Source organism: Amblyomma mixtum, chromosome 10, assembly GCF_055824585.1.
Source record: "Amblyomma mixtum isolate Tamu chromosome 10, ASM5582458v1, whole genome shotgun sequence".
Taxonomy (NCBI): Eukaryota; Metazoa; Arthropoda; class Arachnida; order Ixodida; family Ixodidae; genus Amblyomma; species Amblyomma mixtum.
This window is the reverse complement of record NC_143021.1, coordinates 177187234-177210777: the sequence shown is the minus strand read 5'-3', so window position 1 is coordinate 177210777 and position 23544 is coordinate 177187234. Positions and strand designations below refer to the sequence as shown.

Sequence of the window (23544 nt, the reverse complement as noted above, 5' to 3'; positions counted from 1 at the left end):
AAAGAGCTCGTTTTTCTAAGGAATTGATACTGTTCGCACATGTGATTACTGTTTTCTGCCGTATAAATGTGATGCTTCAGGAGAATAAAATTTGTTGGAAGTTAGCGCTCGTGGTGTTCGTCTCTTGTGTCCTCGTCTTTTGCTGGGCTACAGTGTATTGGAACTATGTACCAACAAGCCCAAAAAGCCATGCTACTGAAAGACATTGGTATGCAGATGGTGCTTGCAATAACACTAATATTTCCAGTAAACATCAAATGTGTTTTGAATTGACACTGTAGGGAAACGAATGGAATTGTATGATGTAGAAAGAAGCTTTTCTTTGCACTTTATGTGACCATGCCAAGCTGCTGCCACATCCTTTGGCTCTGTTTTTTTTGGTTCCCGTGTTCTTATGTAATTGGTCTTGCCGGATCCATTGCAAACCTTTACAGTTGCAAGTGCATTAATTGTCCTCTAATGCAATTAACTGTTCATTGTGAATGCAAGAAAACCTTACATATGGTTTCAGGCCCATTTTTGTTGTGGAAACATTTTTTTTTTCCTCTTAGTTTTTTTTCGTTAATTATTTGACATGGTTTTTGCTTGTGTTGGTGTTCAGTATTATAAGCATCAGGGTTGGGGCTAGTTATTTAGTTCATGATCATTATATGGCTAGTTGAATGCTGTAGTGATGGTATAGTGTGCCAGAGGCACTGGATTTGAATCCCGGTGGCAATTTCCAGATGCAGGGTCTTGCACAATCCCAGAAGTGTAGCCTGAGTACCAGCAAGGCTACGGTTCAGATGAGGCCTCAGACTCATGAATAAACAGATTTTTCTGACATGGTGGCTACAGTGCTAATGGATTAAAAAGGCAGCTCTAGTAATGGCATAGCAACTTTACCGAATGCACCATGTATATTGATTGCTTGAGTCTGTGGCTTGAATTGATGATGGCGTAGCTCCTTAACTGGGTCAATTGACACTTATTTGGTAACTTGTGGAAAGGAAAAGTTGTAAGGAATAGTTTTTTAAGGAAAGAGTTCAATAGAAAATATTAAGCCAGAAAAACGAAACCTCTGCATGAGTGGTTTGTTGCACTGGAAAGCATTTTGAGGTGTGGTGTCAAACTGGATGGGTTGCAGTGCAGAAAGTTTGCACCTAGTCTGGCTGCAGTGAGCCACAATGAGTGAAACAGTGACGTTAAATATGGCTATGCTAGTTTGCTTGATGTATCGCTAGATGGCAGTAACCTATGCACTACTGCCTAACACTAGCTGGTCCTGAACTGTGCGGGCCTGGCACCAAAGTTAGCAGCATCACGTTACTATACAGGCCTCTGGCTTCTTGTTTAACCACACTGCTAATAGCAGTAGTGAACTTGAATAATGTGACGAATCACGTATGTTGGCACATACTTAAGTGCAGTGTATGGGGACACTTAAGTTCCACCTTTAAGGGGACACTGAGGAGAAATCGAAATTGGCTTGTATCGACAGAATACCAGCTCCTGATTACAAAAACGCCACTCATACTGACAACAAAGCTCTTGTGACTTAGAAAAGAGCAAGAACCAAAATACAGGTATCGCCGCCACAGGCCAAACTCGCAAGTACAAGCGTGATGACGTCATAGGACAAAACAGTGTTGCTAGAACCAATGGTTCTAGCAACGCTAGGACACGAGAAGCACAAATCACTGAGGCCCAGCCAATGCATGCGCAAATCTCCTTGACGTCGCCAGATGGCGCCATGTGCCCGGCAGCTACGCGTGCGCCTGAAGCATCGGGCCCAATCAGCGCCTGCTCACTGGCGTTAGGCGGGCTCCCGGTATTCCGCTAGCGGTAACAAGGTACACGGTATGCTAAAGGTGTCTATTTGCGAGAACTTCGTTGACGACTTCGAGAACGAGATCCATCGTAACGCTGGCAAAACGCCGGTGCAAACGTAAGCGAAGCGACTGTAGCGACGGCCGCAATAGCCGATAGATGCCTTCAACGTGCGGCCGGCGGTAGCTTTCTTTTCGGCTGCTGCTAGGCCGCACTGCTGGCCGCCAGAAATCACGGAGTCTGCGTCACGTCATGTTCACGTCATATTTCACGTCACTTAGTCCTCTGTCGTCATAGAAGAATCCCAAGTTTGAATCAGAGCGGCGGGAAAAACTTTTTCAACTTCGAATCCAAATTTCTTAGAAATAAATGCATTTTTCGCTGCCGGCCAAGTGGCAACAAAGCCATGACATGCTGAACTATCGGATTTTGCTATAAAAATAATATTAATAGTGCTCTCCTCACTGTCCTTTTAAGGGTGTGATGTGATATTGTAATGTGAAGGGGTGTGACGTGACACGGACACTCTTTCCATATTATGTGAAAGACCACGCAACCCTCATATAAAGCCCTGCCTTAACCAAGCCGTACGAACATGCCTGCGTGGCCATTATTGAAATTATAGGTCAAGCCCAAACAAGGAAGTGTCTTGCGCAAAAACAAACAGCAACCCGCCGACAAGCCCACAGCATCCGTCACGGGGACATTATATTCTGATAAAAAGTGCTGCAGGGTCACCTCGGTATCCTCCTCACTTTCAGTTGTGTGTACACTCGCACGCACACACACACACACACACTCACGCACACACGCACATTCTGTACATAACCGTATAGAATAAATACCATGAAAGAAAAAAAGTGCCTGTGTGACGTGGGGCAGCAAGTCTGACTCGTGACCAAGTGTTAGGGGTTCGATTCCTGTCTATTTACCAATTTTTTTTTTAACCGGAGTTTGTTTACTTCATACATTTGCATGTCCTTATGACGTTTTAGTCACATTGTGACCTTGTAATCATAATTTATAGAATGTTTTAATCACTTCTCAATTCCATCCCTCCACGTGTGTCGTCAAACCTTTTTAAAGACCAATCCGAATTTTTCGCTCACGCCACCAGACATCGGATTTTCTGCACAGCGGGAATAACAGCACACTGGACGTCCCTCTCTCATGAAGTGCTGGTCTTTTTTCACGTGTGCAAACGATTCCTTTTGCCTTTGACAGCATACATACATTTCTGAACTGTTCATGGTTCGTAATTAAGTTGTTGGAAGTTCAGTGCACGTTCTTGTCTCTGTGTAGGTTGTTCTGTATTTTGTGCTGTTGTTATTTTCTTTCAGGTAGCAGTAAAGTTGCAGCAACTAAGCATTGCCTGACTGAATAGGGAACTGTGGTATAGCAGCGCTAAAATTTGTGGCTATGTCAGCTTGTCAGCATATATGTGGATGAATAAGCATGTGTGTAACCTTTCCTTTTCCTTTTTTTTTACATCGCCTTCACGGGGCCAGGGTGTCACTAGGACGCCCTCGCATGAGGCCACACAGTCCAATTTATTGCTGTACAAAGTTTGTTTTTGTTGTACTGAATGGTGCTGGACTACCTTATTAATTACCTGTTTTCACTGCTGAGTTATGCTAGCATTTTTGCATTTTCAATGGCGCTGGACTACCTTATTAATTGCCCATTTTCATACTGAGGTATGCTAGCATTTTTGCGCTTTCAATGGCGCTGGACTACCTTATTAATTACCAATTTTCATGCTGAGGTACGCTAGCATTTTTGTGTTTTCCAAGGCCGCTGCTTGCTACGTAGGGGTGCACTTTGTAGTGTGTGCAGTATCTGCCTTGCTCTGATGGCAGTCTTCTTTTCTCTGTTTGTGTTGCTGCAGGGGGGCATTCTCCCAGGTTGTGCTTGCGGAGAGTAAGGACACCCCAGGAGTCATGCACGCCATCAAGTGTATCGATAAAAAGGCCCTCAAGGGAAAAGAAGACTCACTCGAAAACGAAATAAAGGTTCTCAGGAAGTCAGTGCCAGGGCTGCATGGCCCTTTACATTGCCATACATGGCGATATAAACGTTAACGTTTACATTACCGGACAAAGGCGTCGCTGATAATAGTGCCTTAAAGGGCAACTGCATAGATTTTAGAAATCGACGAGCTTATAAAGGTCGAATGTCTGAAACATGCAGGTAAAGCATGCGAAGCCTTTTTGGGCTAGCATTTGAAATGCCAACGTAATTGCCAATTAAAACTACAATGGCCTTCAAGCTTCTCTGCAGTGCAAAACGCCAAGTGGAGGACGCGTGATGACATCATCGAAGGTATCGGTACATTTCCAATGCACAAACACCTGTTTCGAAAGAAAAAAAACCAACGCCATTGAAGGCAAAGTCCGTCGAACGTTGTTTGGCAGCATCCAACGAGGCACGGCAGGGTGTGACGATAATTTGAAATCATACCTTCTGTGATGTCACACTGAACTTCCCCGCACTCCTCGGGTGCTTTGTGGAGAAGCGCAAAATTCAATCGTCGATTACGTCACTATTTTAAATGCTAGTGCAAAAACAAGTGGTTTGCTTTACCTACAGCCCATAGAGATTTGAATCCTTGAATATCGTGAAATTCTGAAAAAGTGGTGCAGTTGCCCTTTAACAGTGAATGCATTGGAAAAATACCTAGAGCTGTAGAAAATTTTCATGCTCTGAAGTAGTGCAAGGGAAGGTAACAGACCCACAAGTCACGAAACATTTGGATGTGGTACCTCCAAATGCGCATTCCTTGCAATAAATTTCAGTCATGAGTTTGTGGCCGTTTTGCATTTCTGTTCGTTTGCTATCTTTCCTTGCACCACTTTTCTTTGTGGATGTTCCACAGCTTGCTGAGTTGTTCATATCTATTAATGCTGTATGCCATTTGTAAGCAGATTGTCTTGTGTGGTTCCACTTGTCAGCCTAGCTAGCTTTGCCTTCTTCACAGTCCCTTGAATTCAGTAGAATACATTGAATAGTCTGCAGATGTTTGCAGGTTTTTGTATCTGATAGAAAAGGATAATTGTAAGATATACTCGAAATTATTGTGTAATTACTCATTGTAGAATTACTGAGGTAACTGAATTGTAGGAGTGCAGTTTTGGTACTTTCTTTACATTCTTTAGGTTTTCATCCAGCATATTTTAACTGCTTTGAAGTATGTCATAGTATTTTTTTACAAAAGGTTTTATTCCTTTTTAACGTCCATCCTCATTCCGTTGCATTTTTCTCATACAAAGGAAGCTTATGTTCGAAAGCAATGCAGTCCCAATGTGTAAATGATGGAACAAAGTCTTGATCAAAGCTGGCAGTGCACATCTATACTGATGCTGCATTATGATTTTAATTAGTGCCTGATTAGGATAGAAAACAATGCCTGTGTACGTTAGGTACCAAGGACATTCACTATGGTAGTTATCACAGTATTTAACCGTTTGGCACGAAATTTCTTGTTTGCATCTAAATGAAATAGAAACAGAGAAATGAGGTTCCTTATGAATTACTTATTATGCTAACCTACAGGTGATGTAGTCCATTCTGTGCTGTGTGCAAAGAGGTGGATCGTTTTCAAATTTCATTGCCACAGTGACTGACTGCATTTTGATGGACGTGAAACACAAAAATGCCCTAGTGCCACGTTAAAAATCAGGACACGTTAAAAAACCTGAACTGGTTTAAATTATTCCAGAGCCCTCTATTGCAGTACCTTTTTCTGTCTTCCTACTTTCACTCCCTCCTTCGTTCTTTCCTCCACGGGGTAGTTCAGGTGTCCTCCAAGAGGGAGACATATACTATGCCCTTCCTTTCCCGATAACCGGATATTTTATCTTGTAAACTTTGAGTGGCGATGTATAGCTGCTAATTTTTCATTAAACGGTTGTTCATAAATTTCCGCTTGCTAGTGGCAATGCCATATTTTGCGGTTTGTTTTTCTTTTCTCGGCACTGGCCAAGGCATGCATTTGGAAAGTGACAGCTATTGGGTGTAATTGTGTTTCATTCATAATAGTGATTGTGCTGCATTAATAGTGTGCGGTTAGCTACAAACATAGTAAACTGCTGAGTTAACAGCAGCTATGTTTAAAAGCATGTACATCAACTGCAAAATATCCTTGTGTCTAAAACACTTAATTGTGTTGTGCAGTGAGGCATTGGAAACGGTGTAGAGAGAAACAGTTTGAATTCTGTATTATGTATACAGCCAAATCCACTTATAACAATACTGAAGTGCCATGGAAATACCATTGTTATAACCAATAATTGTTATAACTGTGTTGTGCCGAAAATACCATAGAACACATCCAAAAGCTGATGGTGCCGCGACTGACCATTGTTATATCCGATATATTGTTATAACCGGTATTGTTATAAGTGGGTGTGACTGTATTGCTTTCAGTTTGCTCATTTCTTTGTAGGGTCACTTCTCTGGTGTATATATTATGAATGCAGTAGTAGCTTGCGTTGAGTGCTGACATCTGCATCTCATATTGCACATCGCTTTGGCGCAGAAAATGTGGCTGTGAATGTGTCTGGGTTTAAATGGGCTGCGTTGTAATGCTCATTTTTGTTCTTACAGGTTGAAGCATCCAAACATAGTCCAGCTTCTGGAAACGTACGAGGACAAAAACAAGGTCTACCTCGTTATGGAACTGTGAGTTTGTGCTGACAGTGGCTGACACTGGTTGCTGTTGGTTCTTGTTTCCTGAGCGTTGCAAAAGTGGTGCGAAAAATGAATGAAGAACTTAGTTTGTTTCTTTCTGCTTTCTGTATTCACTGGCGAGTACACTGACAACTTTGAAAGCCCTTTGCGCCATGTAGTCAGGTGAAAATTTGTTCTTTTGATTGTATCATATTCATTGCTTTCATAACTTCTATGTGAGTTTGATAAGCAGAGCTTAGTTGCTCAGTGCAATGTTAGATCGAGTCTTACGGCCTTTGGTTAACCCTTTCGCTGTCGGGTGTTTCTGCCCGTGATGCACCCCCAGTGTCGAACGCTTCCGGGATGATGGTACCGGTGTTTCAACATCAGAATCTGACGATCCGGAACTCGCCTCTTCCTCGGATGAGACGCTGTCCGTGTCCGAATCCGAGCTCGGCTCGTATTTAGAATTGCAAGAGCCACCGCTCCAATGCGCAGAGGAAGGTCCCGCGCGGTCAGCCATATCCGAAAGTAACCGCGCGCAGCGGTGGTGTGCCTTCAGTGAAAAATAAAACCTTCAGAAGAAAAATAAAAACCTGCAAAACAGCGGCAGATGGCAGAACAACCCTTGGACCCATAACCACTCGCGCACGCTTCATGATCCGGCGAACGCGGAGCGACCGCGCCACTCAGCAAAGAGAGGGGTGGGATGGCAGTCACTCCGTACTCTTCAATACACGAACCAAAACAGTAAGGGGCGAAAATACGAACTTGTAGAAAGATTCAACAGATGGCGCGACTAGTCCAAGAGCATCAGCTTTGCGCTCAAGCGCGAAATTTTGAACGCACGATAGCGAACGTACCGGTACGTCAGTGACACTGTGGGGGGGGGGGGAGTGCGAAAACGTACCGGTACGTCCGTGACAGCGAAAGGGTTAAATACGGGTACATCCAGTATGAAAGGGAACAAAGTTTCTTGTCTCACATGACTCCACATAACAGAGCTTGTCAAACATAACTGTTATGCATGACCAACTGTTATGCATGTCCAAAGTTATGCATGACAAGCACACTTTTTGCTGTTCGCTAACTGGTTTCCCCCTTGGCGTATAACATCTAAAAGGGATTTTTGTCCTTAGTGAAGAAATAACCAAGTAAGACGTCTTTTAACATGATAGTGTTAAAGGCCCCATTATGCAGAAAACCTGGCGTTGGCGTTGTGAGCGAAAAATGGGTGGTGTAGGATGGCCCAGGCAGCCACCCCTGTAGAAGCAACCTAGGTGGGCTGCATAGGTCACATGACCTTGCGGCGACATCACAACCTGCCTATTTGATTGTGAACAAATTGACCACCCTGGCAGATTGCAGTTAAATTAACGGTTGAACGCGAGAGGTTGCTCGGGAAGAGCGACTTGGGTCGCACAAAAGCCACTGGTGGCAGCACCTGCCATTGTGGGGCAGGGGCGCATCCCTTAACTGCTGCGCTGTAGTGCAAGGAGTGGTATCACGACTCTCAGGGACGTATGAGTGTGAAGCCGAGAATTACCTATTCCACATATATGGGCATTAACTCATTAACGCTATCCCGCCATATACTTAAAGGTGCACTGAAGAGGAATCTGAACTCGTCTTTGTGCCGCGGGAACTCAATCCACACGTTCCGAGCATTCTTAGATACTGCGACTTATTGCCCTGTGTGGCCAATTTCCCTAACTAAATCGAATTAACGTCCGGCTCCCACCTTTTTTTTTTAATTCTCTCTCGTAGGGTGGGTGGAGTCGACCAACGCGGGGAGTGCCTTTCAGCCAGCTCCGTGGAGGCTTTGCTTTCGCTTCATTTTGTTTTTTAGGTTTCTGTGAATAAATAGTTTCATTTGCAGATAATATAACCGCAAAATAAGCCCGCAGAAATAAAAATATGCGCGGACTATTTGCTTCTACGGACTACTACGTATTACTCCGCCGATGGCAGAGCGGCAAGCCGCCACGAGACTGGGTGAAAGGCACTCCCCGCATTGGTCGACTCCGCCCACCGTAGAGGGAGAATTAAAAAAAAAAGGCGGGAGCCGGGCGTTAATTCGATTTAATTAGGGAAATCGGCCACACAGGGCAATACATCGAAGTTTCTAAGAATGCTCGGAACGTGTAGATTGAGTTCCCACGGCAAAAAGACGAGTTCAGATTTCTCTTCAGTGCACCTTTAAGGCGCAGCTAAAGTGTACCCTCCAATTTTTGTGCAAACTGGTTATGTTCCCTGTCATGTTGGAAGGACCTGTACACTTTCACATGGTGTCACCGGTAGTGCTTCGGCTCTTAACCAAGGTTTTAGCTTGAGTGGTACAGTACTGGCTGAAGTGTTAGCTTTGTTATTGATGGTATTGATGCCATTTCTTACTGTCTTTGTAAGACTTTGTTCTGGGCTGCCGTGCCATAAGGCTCTGTAAGCAGACAAGAGCCATGGCTTTGCTGTGCCTGCAGCAGATGCCATCTGCTGCATTCCTAGCCGCTGTGGCAGGCTTTGCGTTTCTAGTGGCTAAGAGCAGCTGTGTCACGTGTGCTATTTTTTTTTTCTTTTCTTTCAACAGTGTGACGGGGGGCGAACTTTTTGACCGGATAGTGGAGAAGGGGAGCTACACTGAGAAGGACGCCAGTGACTTGATACGGCAGATTCTTGAAGCTGTAGACTACATGCATTCACAAGGGGTTGTCCATAGAGACCTTAAGGTGAGCATGCTTGTGCACTCTCTCACTTTTCCCGCGTGTATTGCTGTGTGTCGCTGCCTATAGTCGAATACAACTCAAGAATGAAGCAGCCTCTTCCCGACAAAGGACCCCCTTCCAGCCAGTGGCATCGGCCGATTCTCATGAACCTGCTAGTGTGGCAATGCAAGGAGGGGACTATTTTTTTGCACCTGCAACTCCCTGCGTTGTCACGCTAGCAGGCTCATAAGAATCATCATCATCATCACCAGCCTGACTACACCCACTGCAGGGCAAAGGCCTCTCCCGTGTCTCTCCAATTAACCCTGTCCTTTGTCAGTTGCCGCCACTGTATCCCCGCAAACTTCTTAATCTCATCCGCCCACCTAACTTTCTGCCGTCCCCTGCTATGTTTGCTTTCTCTTGGAATCCACTCCGTTACCCTTAAGGACCAGCGGTTATCTTGCCTTCGCATTACATGCCCTGCCCAAGCCCATTTCTTCCGCTTGATTTCAACTAAGATGTCATTAACCCGCGTTTGTTCCCTCACCGACTCCGCCCTCTTTCGGTCTCTCAACGTTAGACCTATAATTTTTGTTTCCATCGCTCGCTGCGTTGTTCTTAACTTAAGCTGAACCCTCTTTGTTAGCCTCCACATTAGCCTCATAAGAATAGGCCAATACGATTGGCTGGAAGAAGGGGGGTCCTTTGACGGGGAAATACTGCTTCATTCTTGAGCTGTATCCAGCTATAGCAGTGTTGCTAATGCAGTAGTTCACATTGTTACTGGATTACAGGTACACCTTTATTGCAGTGCTTTAGCACAAAGTTAACTATGTTTGCTTGTTGTGGATGAATAAGTTTTGATGACCAGTGAGGCTCTGCTGCTTTTTGTTTTGCATAAGGGTAATACAGCAGTCCTGTTGGGCTGTTTCAAATCAGATTGATCATCGAGTGGTTTGTCACTCTTTTCAGTTTGCTTAAAATTTTCTTTTCTTATTGCATTTTGAGTGGGCTTTGAATAGATCCTTAATCTTATGTAAAAAAAAAGATTGTAAAGCAAAAAGGAAAGCTCTCTGGGCTGAAGAAGCAAAAGCAAAAGCTGTGTATGAGGAAGACGCTCGTGGACATTTTGCTGCCGAGCTTTCAAAGCCTGAAAGTTTTTAAACGTGCTTTACACTTGTCATTATTTGAGCAAATGGGTCCCCGTTACCTCAGTATTGTCTTGCCTATTTAAGTTATTGAAGAGCCACATAACATGCACATGTTACGTTGGTGCTCAATGGGACAAAAATTAATATTTAAGGAGAAGCAAAATAGTGAAGCTTAATCAATAAAACAAACCAAAAGCAGATTGAAGGGAAACCCAGGCTCTTTTGCATGGAAGAGGAAGGGAAAAGTTATTATTTTTATGAATTTAACTTTCACAGAAGCATCTTCATTCTTGAGCTTGTCTCAAGCAAAAAGCAGCAACCTAATAAGTCCTTTACACAGTCACACACTTTTCATCTGTGCTTGTTTGTGGTTGCTTCACTGAATGATGGAAAAAGGATCTGGAATATTGCTAGTGTATAAAAACAACACATTCAGACTTCGTGATATTTATTCTTTCTTGTTATCCACGTTTAAAGAGCATTCAGTGTATCCGTGCTATATGAGCATGGTAAAGCGGAATTGTGAGACTGCATTTGAGTCTGTATTAAAACTGCAATTAGGTGTGATATGTAGTAGGATTATGTAGTAGTGATCATCCAGGAAACTGCACCGCCGCGGTGGCTCAGTGGCTATGGCACTTGACTGCTGACCCGAAAGACGCGGGTTCGATCCCGGCCGCGGCGGTCGAATTTCGATGGAGGCGAAATTCTAGAGGCCCATGTTCTGTGCGATGTCAGTGCACGTTAAAGAACCCCAGGTGGTCGAAATTTCTGGAGCCCTGCACTACTGCGACTCTCATAGCCTGAGTTGTTTTGGGACGTTAAACCCCATAAATCAACTGTAAATCAATCATCCAGGAAACTAGTGTTGCTTGCTTCAGAACACACGGAACAACAAGTGAAGTTAAGGGGACTCGCCTTGAGACTGACCCACTTTGAGTAACGTAGGTTCACTAGTGTGGTGGGAGTTGTTTCTAGAGCAGAACAAAAATTAAACGGAAAGCTCAAAACGTGGAAGAAGATGCATGCACCTGCAAGCAGCACCATCGATTGAGAATTTGTGTAGTACTGTTCCAACCACTCTCCCTTTCACTGTGCCTCAAATAAATGTTAGTACGGTATACTTAAGCAAGTGCTGATGAGGATTGCTGGTCACTGGCCAAAGTCAATAGAGATGGAAAGACGTTTCGGGAGCGCTACGGCTCCCTTGTTCACTATGAAGCAATCGGCTCACGGATCCGTCCTTCTGTAGCACTCAGTAGCGTTTTTAGTGATTTAGCATAGATAGGATGTAGAGTCCCGTCAATTAGCGAAGCGCTTGCACGTATTTTCCGCAAGCATGGTGTCAACATCGCGCACGTCCCCGCTGGCAAGGTACGGACAGAACTGGTGAATGTGAAGGACAGGCTCCCTCGTGAAAGGTTTCCAGGCGTAGTGCATGAAATTGACGGCGCCGATTGCTCATCAATATATATTGGTGAGACAAATGACTTTAGGAGACGCCTGAGAGAGCACCAGAACGACGTCCGAAACCAGAAAGTAACATCTAACGCCATCGCCGAGCATGTGCAACAATCCGGCCACGAGATTAACTGGGATCAAGTAAAGATATTGACAACAGGAAAGAACACATCAGCACGGCAGAATCTTGAGTCGCTTATCATACAGACATCGTCTAACACACTAAACAGGAATGTCGGGACTCTACATCCTATCTATGCTAAATCACTAAAAACGCTACTGAGTGCTTCAAAAAGACGGATCCGTGCGCCGATTGCTTCATAGTGAACAAGGGAGCCGTAGCGCTCCTGAAACGTCTTTCCATCTTTATTGACTTTGGCCAGTGACCTGCAATCCTCATCACCATGATTCCTGACCAGACGGTATACCGTCAAACCCTTGACTACATTAAGCAAGTGCTTTTGGGGCACCTCTTCTGTGAAAATGTGTTTTCAAGATTTTCAGTATCGGGCTACCTGGTGTGAGCAGTGCGCTTAGCGATTTCGTCTGCTTGCTGGGTGCACCGCATGCATAAATTAAAGTCAGCGCTGGCGACATTTCAATTCGTTCTGGCTTGGTGAGCCCAGAGGGAACACTACACTGCCATTCACTTCAAAACAGTGGCATTAAGGATGTCATGAGTTTGAATCAGCTGGCAGGAAGATTTTTAAAATCCAATTATTTTGCCAATAAATGCATTTTTGACTGCTGGACAAACATAGTCAGTGGCAGCCAGAGAGTAAATTTATACTGAAAACAGGTTACCTGGATGGTGTGTACCTCATTGTCCCTTTGAGTGCCTTATACTTTACTGATTGACATTGTTACCATTTGTGGGTTGTAGTAACTTCTGCCTAGTTGAAGTACACGGCCAAAGCGAGACTTTATCACGGGACTGCTAACCATCACGGCCGCTTACCACAAGAAGCTTGCTGTTTATGTCAGAAACCTTATGAAAGGAAACTTGAGAGCACATATTTAATTGCCCAAACAGCATACAGTCTTAAGCACCCTCAATACCATGCATCAAAATCCCGTACAAACTATGGGTTCCAGAAACTAACTCACATAATTCCTCATACATTAAACACCTATCCATACTTAACAGAATTGTCACTACAAAATATGTCCGAGGTCAGATTTAGGAAAACTGTTCATGAATATTTTTGTTCTAGCTAGTTGTGGTGTGTTTTTACCTAATCAGTTTTTGTCTTTGTTATGTTTTCCTCTTAGTTTTGTTGTGCTTAGCTCTATGCATGACTGATCTCTGTTTCGTTGTCAGTATATCCGCTGCTTTTGTAGTTTTCTGTTACTTATGGAAATTTTGTACCATTGCCAAGTGCCACTTTGTTTGTTTGTTTTTTTACATGGGGAGGGCAGGCCTCTGTCAGGCGCTACTATAGGCGCCTTTAGCTTGCTCTCCCTTGTTTGCAGTCTCTGTACTGGCCAAACAAAACCAATAAATGAAATGAAATGAAATGAAATGAAGTGCATGTTGCTGAAAGGACTGCTAAAATTGCTTGTATGACTGGGGAATCGACAGTATATTTTCCTTGCCTCACTGTGTTCTGCAAGGGGATCATCTTCCGACTCCATTTGTTTGAACATTTGGATAGATTTCAGCATGTCAGCTTAATGATGACTTGAGCGATGCTTGCTGCTGCCGAGTCTTATTGAGCTGTCATTGACGGGTGTGCGTTGTTTGTGTTACTTTGCAGCCCGAAAACCTGCTGTACTATTGTCCTGATGAAGACTCCAAGATAATGATCAGCGATTTCGGGCTTTCCAAGATGGAAGACTCTGGAATCATGGCGACGGCATGCGGCACGCCCGGATACGTCGGTGTGCCAACCCCTTCTCTTCATCTTCGTTCTTCTTTCAAAGTTCTGTCTTCGTAATAACTATTCATGACCTTCACAATCGCTTAGATCATGGAGTTAACTGACCTGTCATTAGACACTTTTAGTTGCTGCGTACGTAGCGACATTGCGTACGCAACGCTCACTACGTTCCGTACACTGTAAAGGACACCCCCATCACACTTATAGTTGGCCGTATCGCCGCAGAGCAGTCGCGTAGCGCGTTGTGTTGTGTCGCCATCTAGTGACAAAAACTGAAATCGCAGTAGCGCTCGGTTGAACATTTTTCAGTTTCTGACAATATGAATAGTATATTACTGTTTTTAATTGAGGAAGAAATGTATGATGTTTAATGAAGTGCAAAAGTAGGCACATGACTAAAAAAAATTATTCGACAGGTCCGGTTGCTATGACGATAAACGTACACAACATTAGTTAGGCTTAAAAGGTCCAAAATCGCCTCATTATCTGAAAAACAAGGGTCATTTGTCCCTAATATTTTGGCGTGTGGGTGAGAGTAGACAAAATAAAAGCTAACAGCACAGTTTAGAGCGAGCCATCGCGTTGATGAAAGCAGCGGCGAAGTGAAATCGGTCCGAAGCGGGCGAGATGGTCGCCGCCATGTTCTCTACGCAACACGTAGCGTCCCGCGTTGCGTACGCTACGCTATGCTTTGCAGCGGGCGGGCGTCCGCAACGCGCGGCTAGTTACATTGCGTTCTGTGCATGCCCATTCGTTACCCGCGGTGTCATTGCGTGCGCAAGCTCACTGCGTACGTCCAACTAAAAGTGTCTATTACTCGTAAACCTCATAACCACTACAGCTCTGAAGGAAACCTGAACCATTCCTCAAGCATGGGGAGTAAACACAATAAGCGTGCAGTTTATATCGCTGTAACCGTTCCGATATTAGACACAGTGATCTGTGAGCGTGATGGCAATCCCATATCCATCAATTTCAGACAAAAAAGTTTTAAAATTGGAGAATCGTAAGGTGCTTTTGCGGATATATTGAAAGTAATGGTCCATTCTTCTGACATGCAGCAAAATCTTTTTTTTTTTAAGTGGTTTCATCGGTCGCATTGAACAGTTAAGACTACCATAGAAAACCGATAGGGAACACTTTTGACGGTAGCAGAAACATTAATGGTAAAAAAAAAATTCAAGACTGCTATGGGGTGATCTGCGGACATATTGTTACAATGAAATCTTACATTATATGAAAAAAATATTGCATTCTTAAAAGGTTTCCTGCCCAAAAATTCTTTTGTCCAAAATTGTTGGGTATGCATGCCAGCAAAAACAATCCTGAAATGAATGTCGCCCCAGTCAGAAGGATGCAGTGAATTGTTAAATAATGTGTTTGTGATCTTGACTTGTGGGAGTGTGTTACTGTCAGAGCATGAGCTGTGAATGGTATTTGGAAAGGGTGAAAGAGACCACTGCTGTCTCCATTCTTCCCACCTCCTTAAACTGGAAGTCTTCATTTTCCTACATCCCCATCCCTCGTTCCAAACCTATGCCTGGTGGCACGCTCAGCGAAAAGGAAAAAATGAAAGTGGGAAATCTTTAGTTTGACCGGCACAGTACCTTCATTTCTTTTTCGGGCCGCCACGGTGGCTCAGTGGTTATGGTGCTCGGCTGCTGACCCAAAAGACGCGGGTTCGATCCCGATCGTGGCAGCTATGGCAGTTATGTGCTTACGAGTGTGGTCAGTGTCACCTACTGTTGTGACCTATTGCTTCGCATTTGTTGTGCCATGCAGCAGTTGAAGTATCACTGAAAGCAGTTGCCTGAGAATTTCAACTCTACTTTCTTTGCCGTGAATTCCTTTTGGTCTCTGCAAAAGACTTTTCCGGGCGTATCGATCAATTTCACTTGGTTCCATGATTCTGTGAGCTTGTACAAAAGACTGTTGCATCGTTGCTTTTCTGTTACAGCTCCAGAGGTTCTAGCTCAGAAACCTTACGGAAAAGCTGTCGATGTCTGGTCTATAGGAGTGATCGCCTATATTTTGTGAGTAACCCGTCTGGTCTACTGGCTAAACCAAATTCTGAACACCGCATGACATAACTGTGCGCTGCTGACTCCACAATTGCTCTTAGTATCTAATGTGATGCAATGGCACCCGTTAGAGTGTACTGCGAGCTGAATCCAAATGCGGACACTGCCTTGCGTTGTTCTTTGAATGTGTAGTGTGGTTTCATTGTGTGACCGGTCAGTCGATGTAAGCTTTTCAGGGATGTTTAAACAGGGACATAAATTGTGCTTAATGACATAAATTGTGCTTGTCACTTTCTGTAGCTGCAGATAAAATGAAAATGATATAAAAAGATTGTGTTTTGTACTTGGCCACTGTTGGTTTTTTTTATCCTGTTTTGACATTACTGTATTTCCACGAATAGAATGCGAGGTAGGAGCGTGAGCTTTTAGACATAAAAAAAAAATTATTATAAAATTTATCAAACATGAGCCCTTGGACATAAAAAAAAGGTGCTATTAAATTTATTGAGCATGAGACTTTAGATATAAAAAAAAAAGAAGTGTTAAGTTTATGTACCACGCACTCAACGTGTTCAGGGCAGCTATAACCAAGGGCTGTGGTTGAACACGGCACTGTTATCCGTGCTGTCAGTGTTGTTCGAGAGTCGATGTTTCAGAAACTCACAGGGCACAGCCAGGTGTCGTCATTGTTTAGTGTGAAATGCTGGCATTGCTTCACGTTTCACGCTAAGCAATGGCAGCAGTGGCAGCGTTAATATACACTAGCCAAACATTTGAGGAACTTGAGTTGTTGCCTTCAACTGACATTTTTCTCTTACTATGCAGGCTTTGTGGCTACCCACCGTTCTACGACGAAAGTGATGCTAACTTGTTTGCTCAGATATTGAAAGGAGAGTTTGAGTTTGATCCACCCTACTGGGACGAAATCTCGGACTCAGGTAGGCGCCCACGCCCTCGTTCCTAATGCCTCGATTTTCATAAAAACAACAACAGAACAAATGTAGGGAGAGACCGACGTCTATTTCTGAATGGCATTTGCACCTCGGGTGATTCGGTCACATTTTCTTGCCCTTGTGGTGAAACTCAGTCCCTGAATAAACACCTGAAGCTAGGGAAAACACCAACTGGCTTTTTTAGCTAATGTGTTAATGCAGCAAGAAATGAGAGAGAGAGTGGGGGGGGGGGGGGTGGCATTGGGGGGGTGGACATCATGCTTCTGCTTACAGGGTCTCTGTCTAAGCCACTTGCCACTCTGTTAATGTAGCGATGCAAAACGGCTTTTGAGGTCTTCATGCAAAATATTTTTTGATGGCCAGTCCATTATCTATTGAAACTAGCTTAAAATTTGTCATTTAAAATGGAAGTGTTAGAACTCGGCCTGTAATCGACTCCGTGAACCAGTTTGCCACTGTTGTACACAGCAAGCATGCCAGTTTGGATGACACCAAAAGCCCATGGACGCAGTTTAGAGCAAGGGGTCCACAATCTTTTTTGCCCTGACGAACCCCAACAGCTTTCAAAAGGTGCTGAAGAGTCCTGTTTGTCTTGGCTCTCATCCCTGCCTGGCTGCATGCAGATGTTCAGCCCTTCAAAAACTGCCCAAATTGAATTACCACTGATTGGCTGTACAGTAAAGTAGTTGGCTCTTAGTCCCAATTTTAAATGAATACTGTATTTATGCATGTAATTTGTGCACTCCTAATTTATTACCTGGGTTTAAACAAAGAAAAAACTTTTACTCGCATATTTTTTGCTCCCCGCTGCGCTAGACCACAAGCATTCACACTGGTATGTGCAAGGCAGGCTTGGAAAGATCGGCGCAACTACATCCTTAAAGGTGCACTGAAGAGGAATCTGAACTCGTCTTTTTGCCGCGGGAACTCAATCTACACGTTCTGGGCATTCTTATAAACTTCGATTTATTGCCCTGTGTGGCTGATTCTCCTAATTAAATCGAATTAACGTCCGGCTCCCGCCTTTTTTTTTAAATTCTCCCTTGTACGGTGGGCGGAGTCGACCAACGTGTGGAGTGCCTTGCAGCCAGCTCCGTGGAGGCTTTGCTTTCGCTTCATTTTGTTTTTTAGGTTTCCGTGAATAAATAGTTTCATTCGCAGATAATATAGCCGCAAAATAAGCCCAAAGAAATAAAAATACGCGCGGACTATTTGCTTCTACGGACTACTACGTATTACTCCGCCGATGGGAGAGTGGCAAGCCACCACGGGACTGGGTGAAAGGCACTCCACGCGTTGGTCGACTCCGCCCACCGTACGAGGGAGAATTAAAAAAAAAAGGCGGGAGCCGGACGTTAATTCAATTTAATTAGGAAAATCAGCCACACAGGGCAATACATCGAAGTTTCTAAGAATGCTCGGAACGTGTAGATCGAGTTCCCGCGGCAAAAAGACGAGTTCAGATTCTTCTTCAGTGCACCTTTATGGGTAGCGCAGTGGATTCCAAGAGACGGCAAACGTAGGAGAGGGTGGCAGAAAGCTAGGTGGGTGGAGGAAATTAAGAAGTTTGCGGGGATACGGTGGCCACAGCTGGCAAAGGACAGGGTTAACTGCAGAGACATGGGAGAGGCCTTTGCCCTGCAGTTGGAGTAGTCAGGCTGATGGTGATGATGATGAGGAGAACATCACCGTGTGCGGCTGCGAAAGGTGTAAGTGGCGAGGGAATGAACTGCACACCGTTTATCCTTATCACTCGCTCTGTCAGTTGCTTTCTTGTACGAACATTTGTGCCAGTAACCTCCGACATGCACCAGAATCCGAAACTACCAAACTGTTTGCTGTTCAGTTTGCCGCTGGTCAGCCGGGCTGCATATGTGAGCGCCTTTTGGTTGTTTTTTATCTCCATTTGCCTTTGACTGCTGGCTTTGTGATTATATCGTTGCACGTTTATAGCTTTGAGCTGCGCATGCAACGTCATGCCATTCCGCGGGGAACTACAAAATGTGGGGTGGGGCAGAAGGGCGTTGTGAAATCGTGGCTGGATGCTTGAACCAGCAAATTAAAAACACTTTTGGCCTCTTCAAAGTTTATGGAGCAACCACCTTGACCCACGCTTTTAAAAAACCTTTCTTTATAATTTTGTCAGTTGCTTGCCACCAGTTGTTTGTCGTCAGCACTGATGACTTTCTTTTCTTACAGCGAAGGACTTCATCAGGCACCTAATCTGTGTGGATGTGGAGCGAAGATATACCTGCAAGCAGGCACTTGCTCATCCTTGGTGAGTGGGAATCTCGGGGGTGTTGTTCATTCCACTGCACATTAAAGTAACTTCATAGTTTCTAGTGCTTATTCTAACACACGGGACAAACAGAACACATACACATGGGAAAGATGTTAGTCTGTACAATGCATATGCTTAGTACACGCGAGACGTGGGCTTGTGTCTTTCAACGAGCATTAAAATTATGAATTCAAGTGACCAATACCGACTAGCTCAAATTTCTGCCTTAATAAGTCGCTTTAAAATACTTGTACACAACATTGATATATGGGGTCTCTGCTAGTGGTAGCAAGAAATGTAATTAAGCAGTGTCTGGGAGTGGGGTAGAAGGGTCTGGTTGGTATTCTGCTGCTCAGGAAAGGCACTAAATGAAAGAGAGGCTGTTTGTTGAGACTGGACAGAAGGCATCTGAGTTTTCATAAATATTGGTGAGTATCTCTGACTACTCGATCTCATCAATATCCAGTGTCCTACACCAAAGGAACTCTAAGACAGCATGTTGTATTTTAGCTGGCAAACCACAATAAGTTATTCAGAGTACCTGCATTTTGGATTGGTCTGGATATTTAAACTTTAGGAAATACAAGGATGAAGCAGAATAAAACAAAAAGTCATATGTCTGGTTCATATGTCTTTGTTGTTTTTGCCTGTTTTTATGAAGTAACCTTAATTTTTAATTTGGAATGAAGACTTTATATAATGAGTTGAAATTGATTGATTTGAGTGCTGTCGTTCAGGACGTTAAAATGAGAAGGAAAATGAATAGCTGTTTCCTTTTTGTGTTTGCAAACACTGAGAAACTCTCATTACTTCAACCAGTTAAAAAAAAATTGCCACTCAATATTGTCACTAACTGGGGGGGTATGTAGAGCGAAGTGCTTTGTCTTCTACCCATGCCCAAAGGGGCTTTGTTGCTGTAACTGGTGTCATGGCTTACTACTACTGATGCATATGTAAACAATGAAAAAGAAAGGAATCAACCTAAGTACATAAATACCGGAAATAGGAAACACAAAGCTATTGTTGGTTCGCTTGTCTTTTATTCACCCTGTTCTAGTACAGTAAAAGCTCGTTAATTCGACACTGACGGGACCGCCAAAAATTGTCGAATTATCCGAATGTCGAAATATCGAATGAACAATAAAAAACAATGTTTGCCACAACAGGACGTACCTTTATTTGGCAAAGAAATGTATTATCGTCGTCTGCTTTTTCGAGTGAACTTGAGCTACTACGATAGCTCTAACAGCTGCCAGGTGCTCCGCGGCACACGCACAGTCAGGAATTTCGTCACAGAAGTCCTCCCGCACGGACAAGGCTTCTGCGGCTTCTTTCACTGTGCACTTCTGCATTTGGGACAACTGCTCACAGCCGTCACCTTCCGATGAATTGTCATTGTCAGCGCCTGTTACTTCTTCAATTATTTCATCCTCGGTCAGGTGCCAGGACACAAAAGTGAGGCGCGCAGGCACTGCGCGCTACCCACTCGAAAGCAGCGCAGTAAACACGCTGGCAAAGCGCACAACTGTCAAAAAAGGCACCGCCTTACGGTTAAATAACCGTGATCGTAGCAGCAAGAACACACGGAAACGACGACACACGCCAAAACGAGACTTGCTGTCGACAGGGTTCAGCGGAAGCCACCAACGCGACTGCTGCGACACAACAAAGCACAAAGAAAAGACGCCAGCCGCTTCGGCCGCTGCTAACCTCGCTTCCCTCGCCCTCTCTCACGCTGCTGATGACGATGACAATGTGGATGACCTATCAGCTGTACAGTAGCGCCACTCGTGGCAGTGTTTTTTTCTTTTTGCTCTCGGTGCACCGGCTTGGCGGGCTGCGGAGTGAAGTCGAATTAACCGACGCACGGCAAAATTTGTTCAAAAATAACGAGAATTTCGCCCCATAGAATTTCGCCCCATACAATTATGTATAATTGTAGGGACCTTACATGCGCGTCGAATTATCCGATTTTCCGAATTAACGGAGGTCGAATTAACGAGCTTTTACTGTACCTGCATTTTGGATTGGACTAGATATTTAAACTTCAGCAAATAAAAGGAAGAAGCAGAATAAAACAAAAAGTCACATGCTTTCTTCATATGTCTTTGTTGTTTTTGCCTGTTTTTATGAAGTAACCTTAATTTTTTATTTGGAATGAAAGACTTTATAATGCATGGAAATTGATGGGCTTGAGTGCTGTCATTCAGGCTGTTAAAATGAGAAGGAAAATGAATAGCTGTTTTTTTGTGTGTGTTTGGGAACATTGATAAACTCTTTTTACTTTAACCAGTTATGAAAATAAAATTGCCACTCAATATTGTCACTGATTAGGGGCTTTGTAGAGTGAAGTAATTTGTCTTCTAACCATACCCAAAGGGGCTTTGTTGCTGTAACTAGTGTGACGGCTTACTACTACTAATGCATATGTAAACATTTAAAAATAAAGAAATCAACCTATGTAACTAGTGTGATGGCTTACTACGACTTATGCATATGTAAACAATTAAAAACAAAGAAATCAACCTATGTAACAAGTTTATGTAAATACTGGACATAGGAAACAAAAACCTATTATTGGTTCGCTTGTCATTCATTCACTGTAGTGGCCGTGTCATGTCTTTGCTCACTAACTGGCAAGAATAAAAGCGCAACAAGACGACACAAAGAAGGAGGAAAAACCTGTCCTGTCGTTTTTCCTCCTTCTTTGTGTCGTCTTGTTGCGCTTTTATCCTTGCCAGCTATGAACCAACATGCCCCGGAGAGTGTTTTACTGAAGTTTGCTCACCAAGTTTTGTGTGAATTTTCTTTGTCTCCTCTGTTCTTGGTACGCATATGCATGCAGTGCATACATTTTTCATGGCTTTAACAAGAAAGAGAGCAGTTTCCAATCTAGGGTGGCACTGATTGCTGTGTCTGTTCCAGGATATCGGGCAACACGGCCAGTGACAAGAACATCCATGGCTCTGTCAGTGAGCAGCTGAAGAAGAACTTTGCAAAGACCAGATGGAGGGTGAGGGTGAAGCAGCAACGCTTCCCTTTTATTTTTTTTTTTAGCTGAATCCACAAGCGATTTGCCCATTGGTGTTTCATGAACATTATCGTGAGGTAATCTTTTGTAAAACAGCGCGAGCAGCGTCGGATAAGAACAAGAAGGACACGGGACAAGCACTGACTCTCAACGAAGGTTTTATTTGTGCGTGTTTTTTCCTTTACAAGCACCAGGTGTTGCTAATAAAACCTTAGTTGAGAGTCAGGGCTCGTCTCGTGTCTTTCTTGTTCTTGTCCGACGTTGTTTGCGCTGTTTTACAAAAGATGCATCTGTACCAAGTTGCCCAACTGAATGTTCTACTTTGTTGTGAGATAAAAAACTGGCCTTGGCCTTTTAGCAATGTTGAAAAGGCTTCCACAAGTTGAAATATGTTCCGCAATGTCTTTGTCTGCTGCAAGGGCTGTTGGTACTTCGTTTGGTATGTGCTACGTAAAATACATACATATATATATATATATATATATCGGTTTTGAGAAAATGAAAGGTGCGGTCTCACTTCTGGGTGGGGTCAGCCGCACCTTGAGGGAAGAGGGGAAGGGGGAGTGAAAGAAGAAAGAGAGAAAGGGGCGACTTAGTGGACAGCTCCGGAATAATTTCGACCACCTGGGGATCTTTAACGTGCATTGACAGTGCGCAGCACAGAGGCACCTCATGCGTTTCGCCTCATCAAAACTCAGCCGCCACAGCCAGATTCGAACCCGAGTACTCAGTCTCAGAATCGCTGTGTGTAGTATGTCGTAAATTAAAGAAAGAGGCAGAGGAGAAGGTTGTTAGGAAAGCAAAGGGACAATAAATGCCTCACTTTACATGGGCACCTGTGAACTGCACCATGAAGGAATCATTGAAGGGACAACTAACTTGCTTTGACCATGGTCATTAGAGGGAGAAGACATGTCCGAAAATTTTTTGAGTCCGCATACAATACGAGGTGGAAATTTGACATGCTAAAGTCTGAAAAAAACAAACAAACAAAAAGCCTTGTATTATACACACATTTTTACGACACCTGTTGTGAAGATAACACAATGGACAGGGAAATGAAATCGATGGGACACATACTAGTTCCGTAACCTACTCTGCTCTCTTTCTGTCTCTTGCTAGAATGTGTTCCATCGGTTCCTTTTTGCTGTCTGTTGCGTTTCTTTTTTTCGTGCTAGTAGCTGCTATGTTGCAACCAGTTATGGAAGAAAGGCTTCCAAGAATAACTTTCTAGGTGCGGGGGCAATCTTGCAGTCGCAATTGGCCTGTAGCAAAATTAGTGTATGTTATGATAACCCAAATTTTTGCTGTCGGCAAGGTTTAGTGCTTTGTCTCTAGGCATAGCTAAGCACTAACAGTGGTGACTAGACCTGCTGAAACTTGTGAAGGGGGTCGTATGGGCTGCACTGATGTCAGCGCAGCTGCATGTGTGAACCATAACTATCTGCTAATGTTTTCAGAAAGGAGTACCCACAAAAACACTATTTTATAATTAAGATTAATATAATTTATTCTACCTGTCAGTGTTCAATATCCACAGTCTTCATTTTGGTATACCTTCAGTGGAGTGATTTGAACTACTTAGAC

At 43.8% G+C, this 23544-nt stretch overlaps 1 protein-coding gene and 1 long non-coding RNA gene across 2 annotated transcripts in view; one reads left to right on the top strand and one right to left on the bottom strand.

The window, feature by feature from the left end:
- The window catches only part of LOC149327844 (uncharacterized), a 235810-nt gene that overhangs the window by 141087 nt on the left and 71179 nt on the right, over positions 1–23544 (bottom strand). The window lies entirely within an intron of this gene.
- Positions 1–23544, top strand: part of CaMKI (Calcium/calmodulin-dependent protein kinase I) — a 41674-nt gene that overhangs the window by 9193 nt on the left and 8937 nt on the right. Inside the window, exons 2-9 of the mRNA XM_089562932.1 lie at positions 3698–3832; positions 6415–6489; positions 9062–9200; positions 13549–13672; positions 15629–15704; positions 16518–16630; positions 18845–18923; positions 21852–21939. Of these exons, the coding sequence (XP_089419058.1) occupies positions 3698–3832; positions 6415–6489; positions 9062–9200; positions 13549–13672; positions 15629–15704; positions 16518–16630; positions 18845–18923; positions 21852–21939 (829 nt within the window). The remainder of the gene's footprint in view (positions 1–3697; positions 3833–6414; positions 6490–9061; positions 9201–13548; positions 13673–15628; positions 15705–16517; positions 16631–18844; positions 18924–21851; positions 21940–23544) is intronic.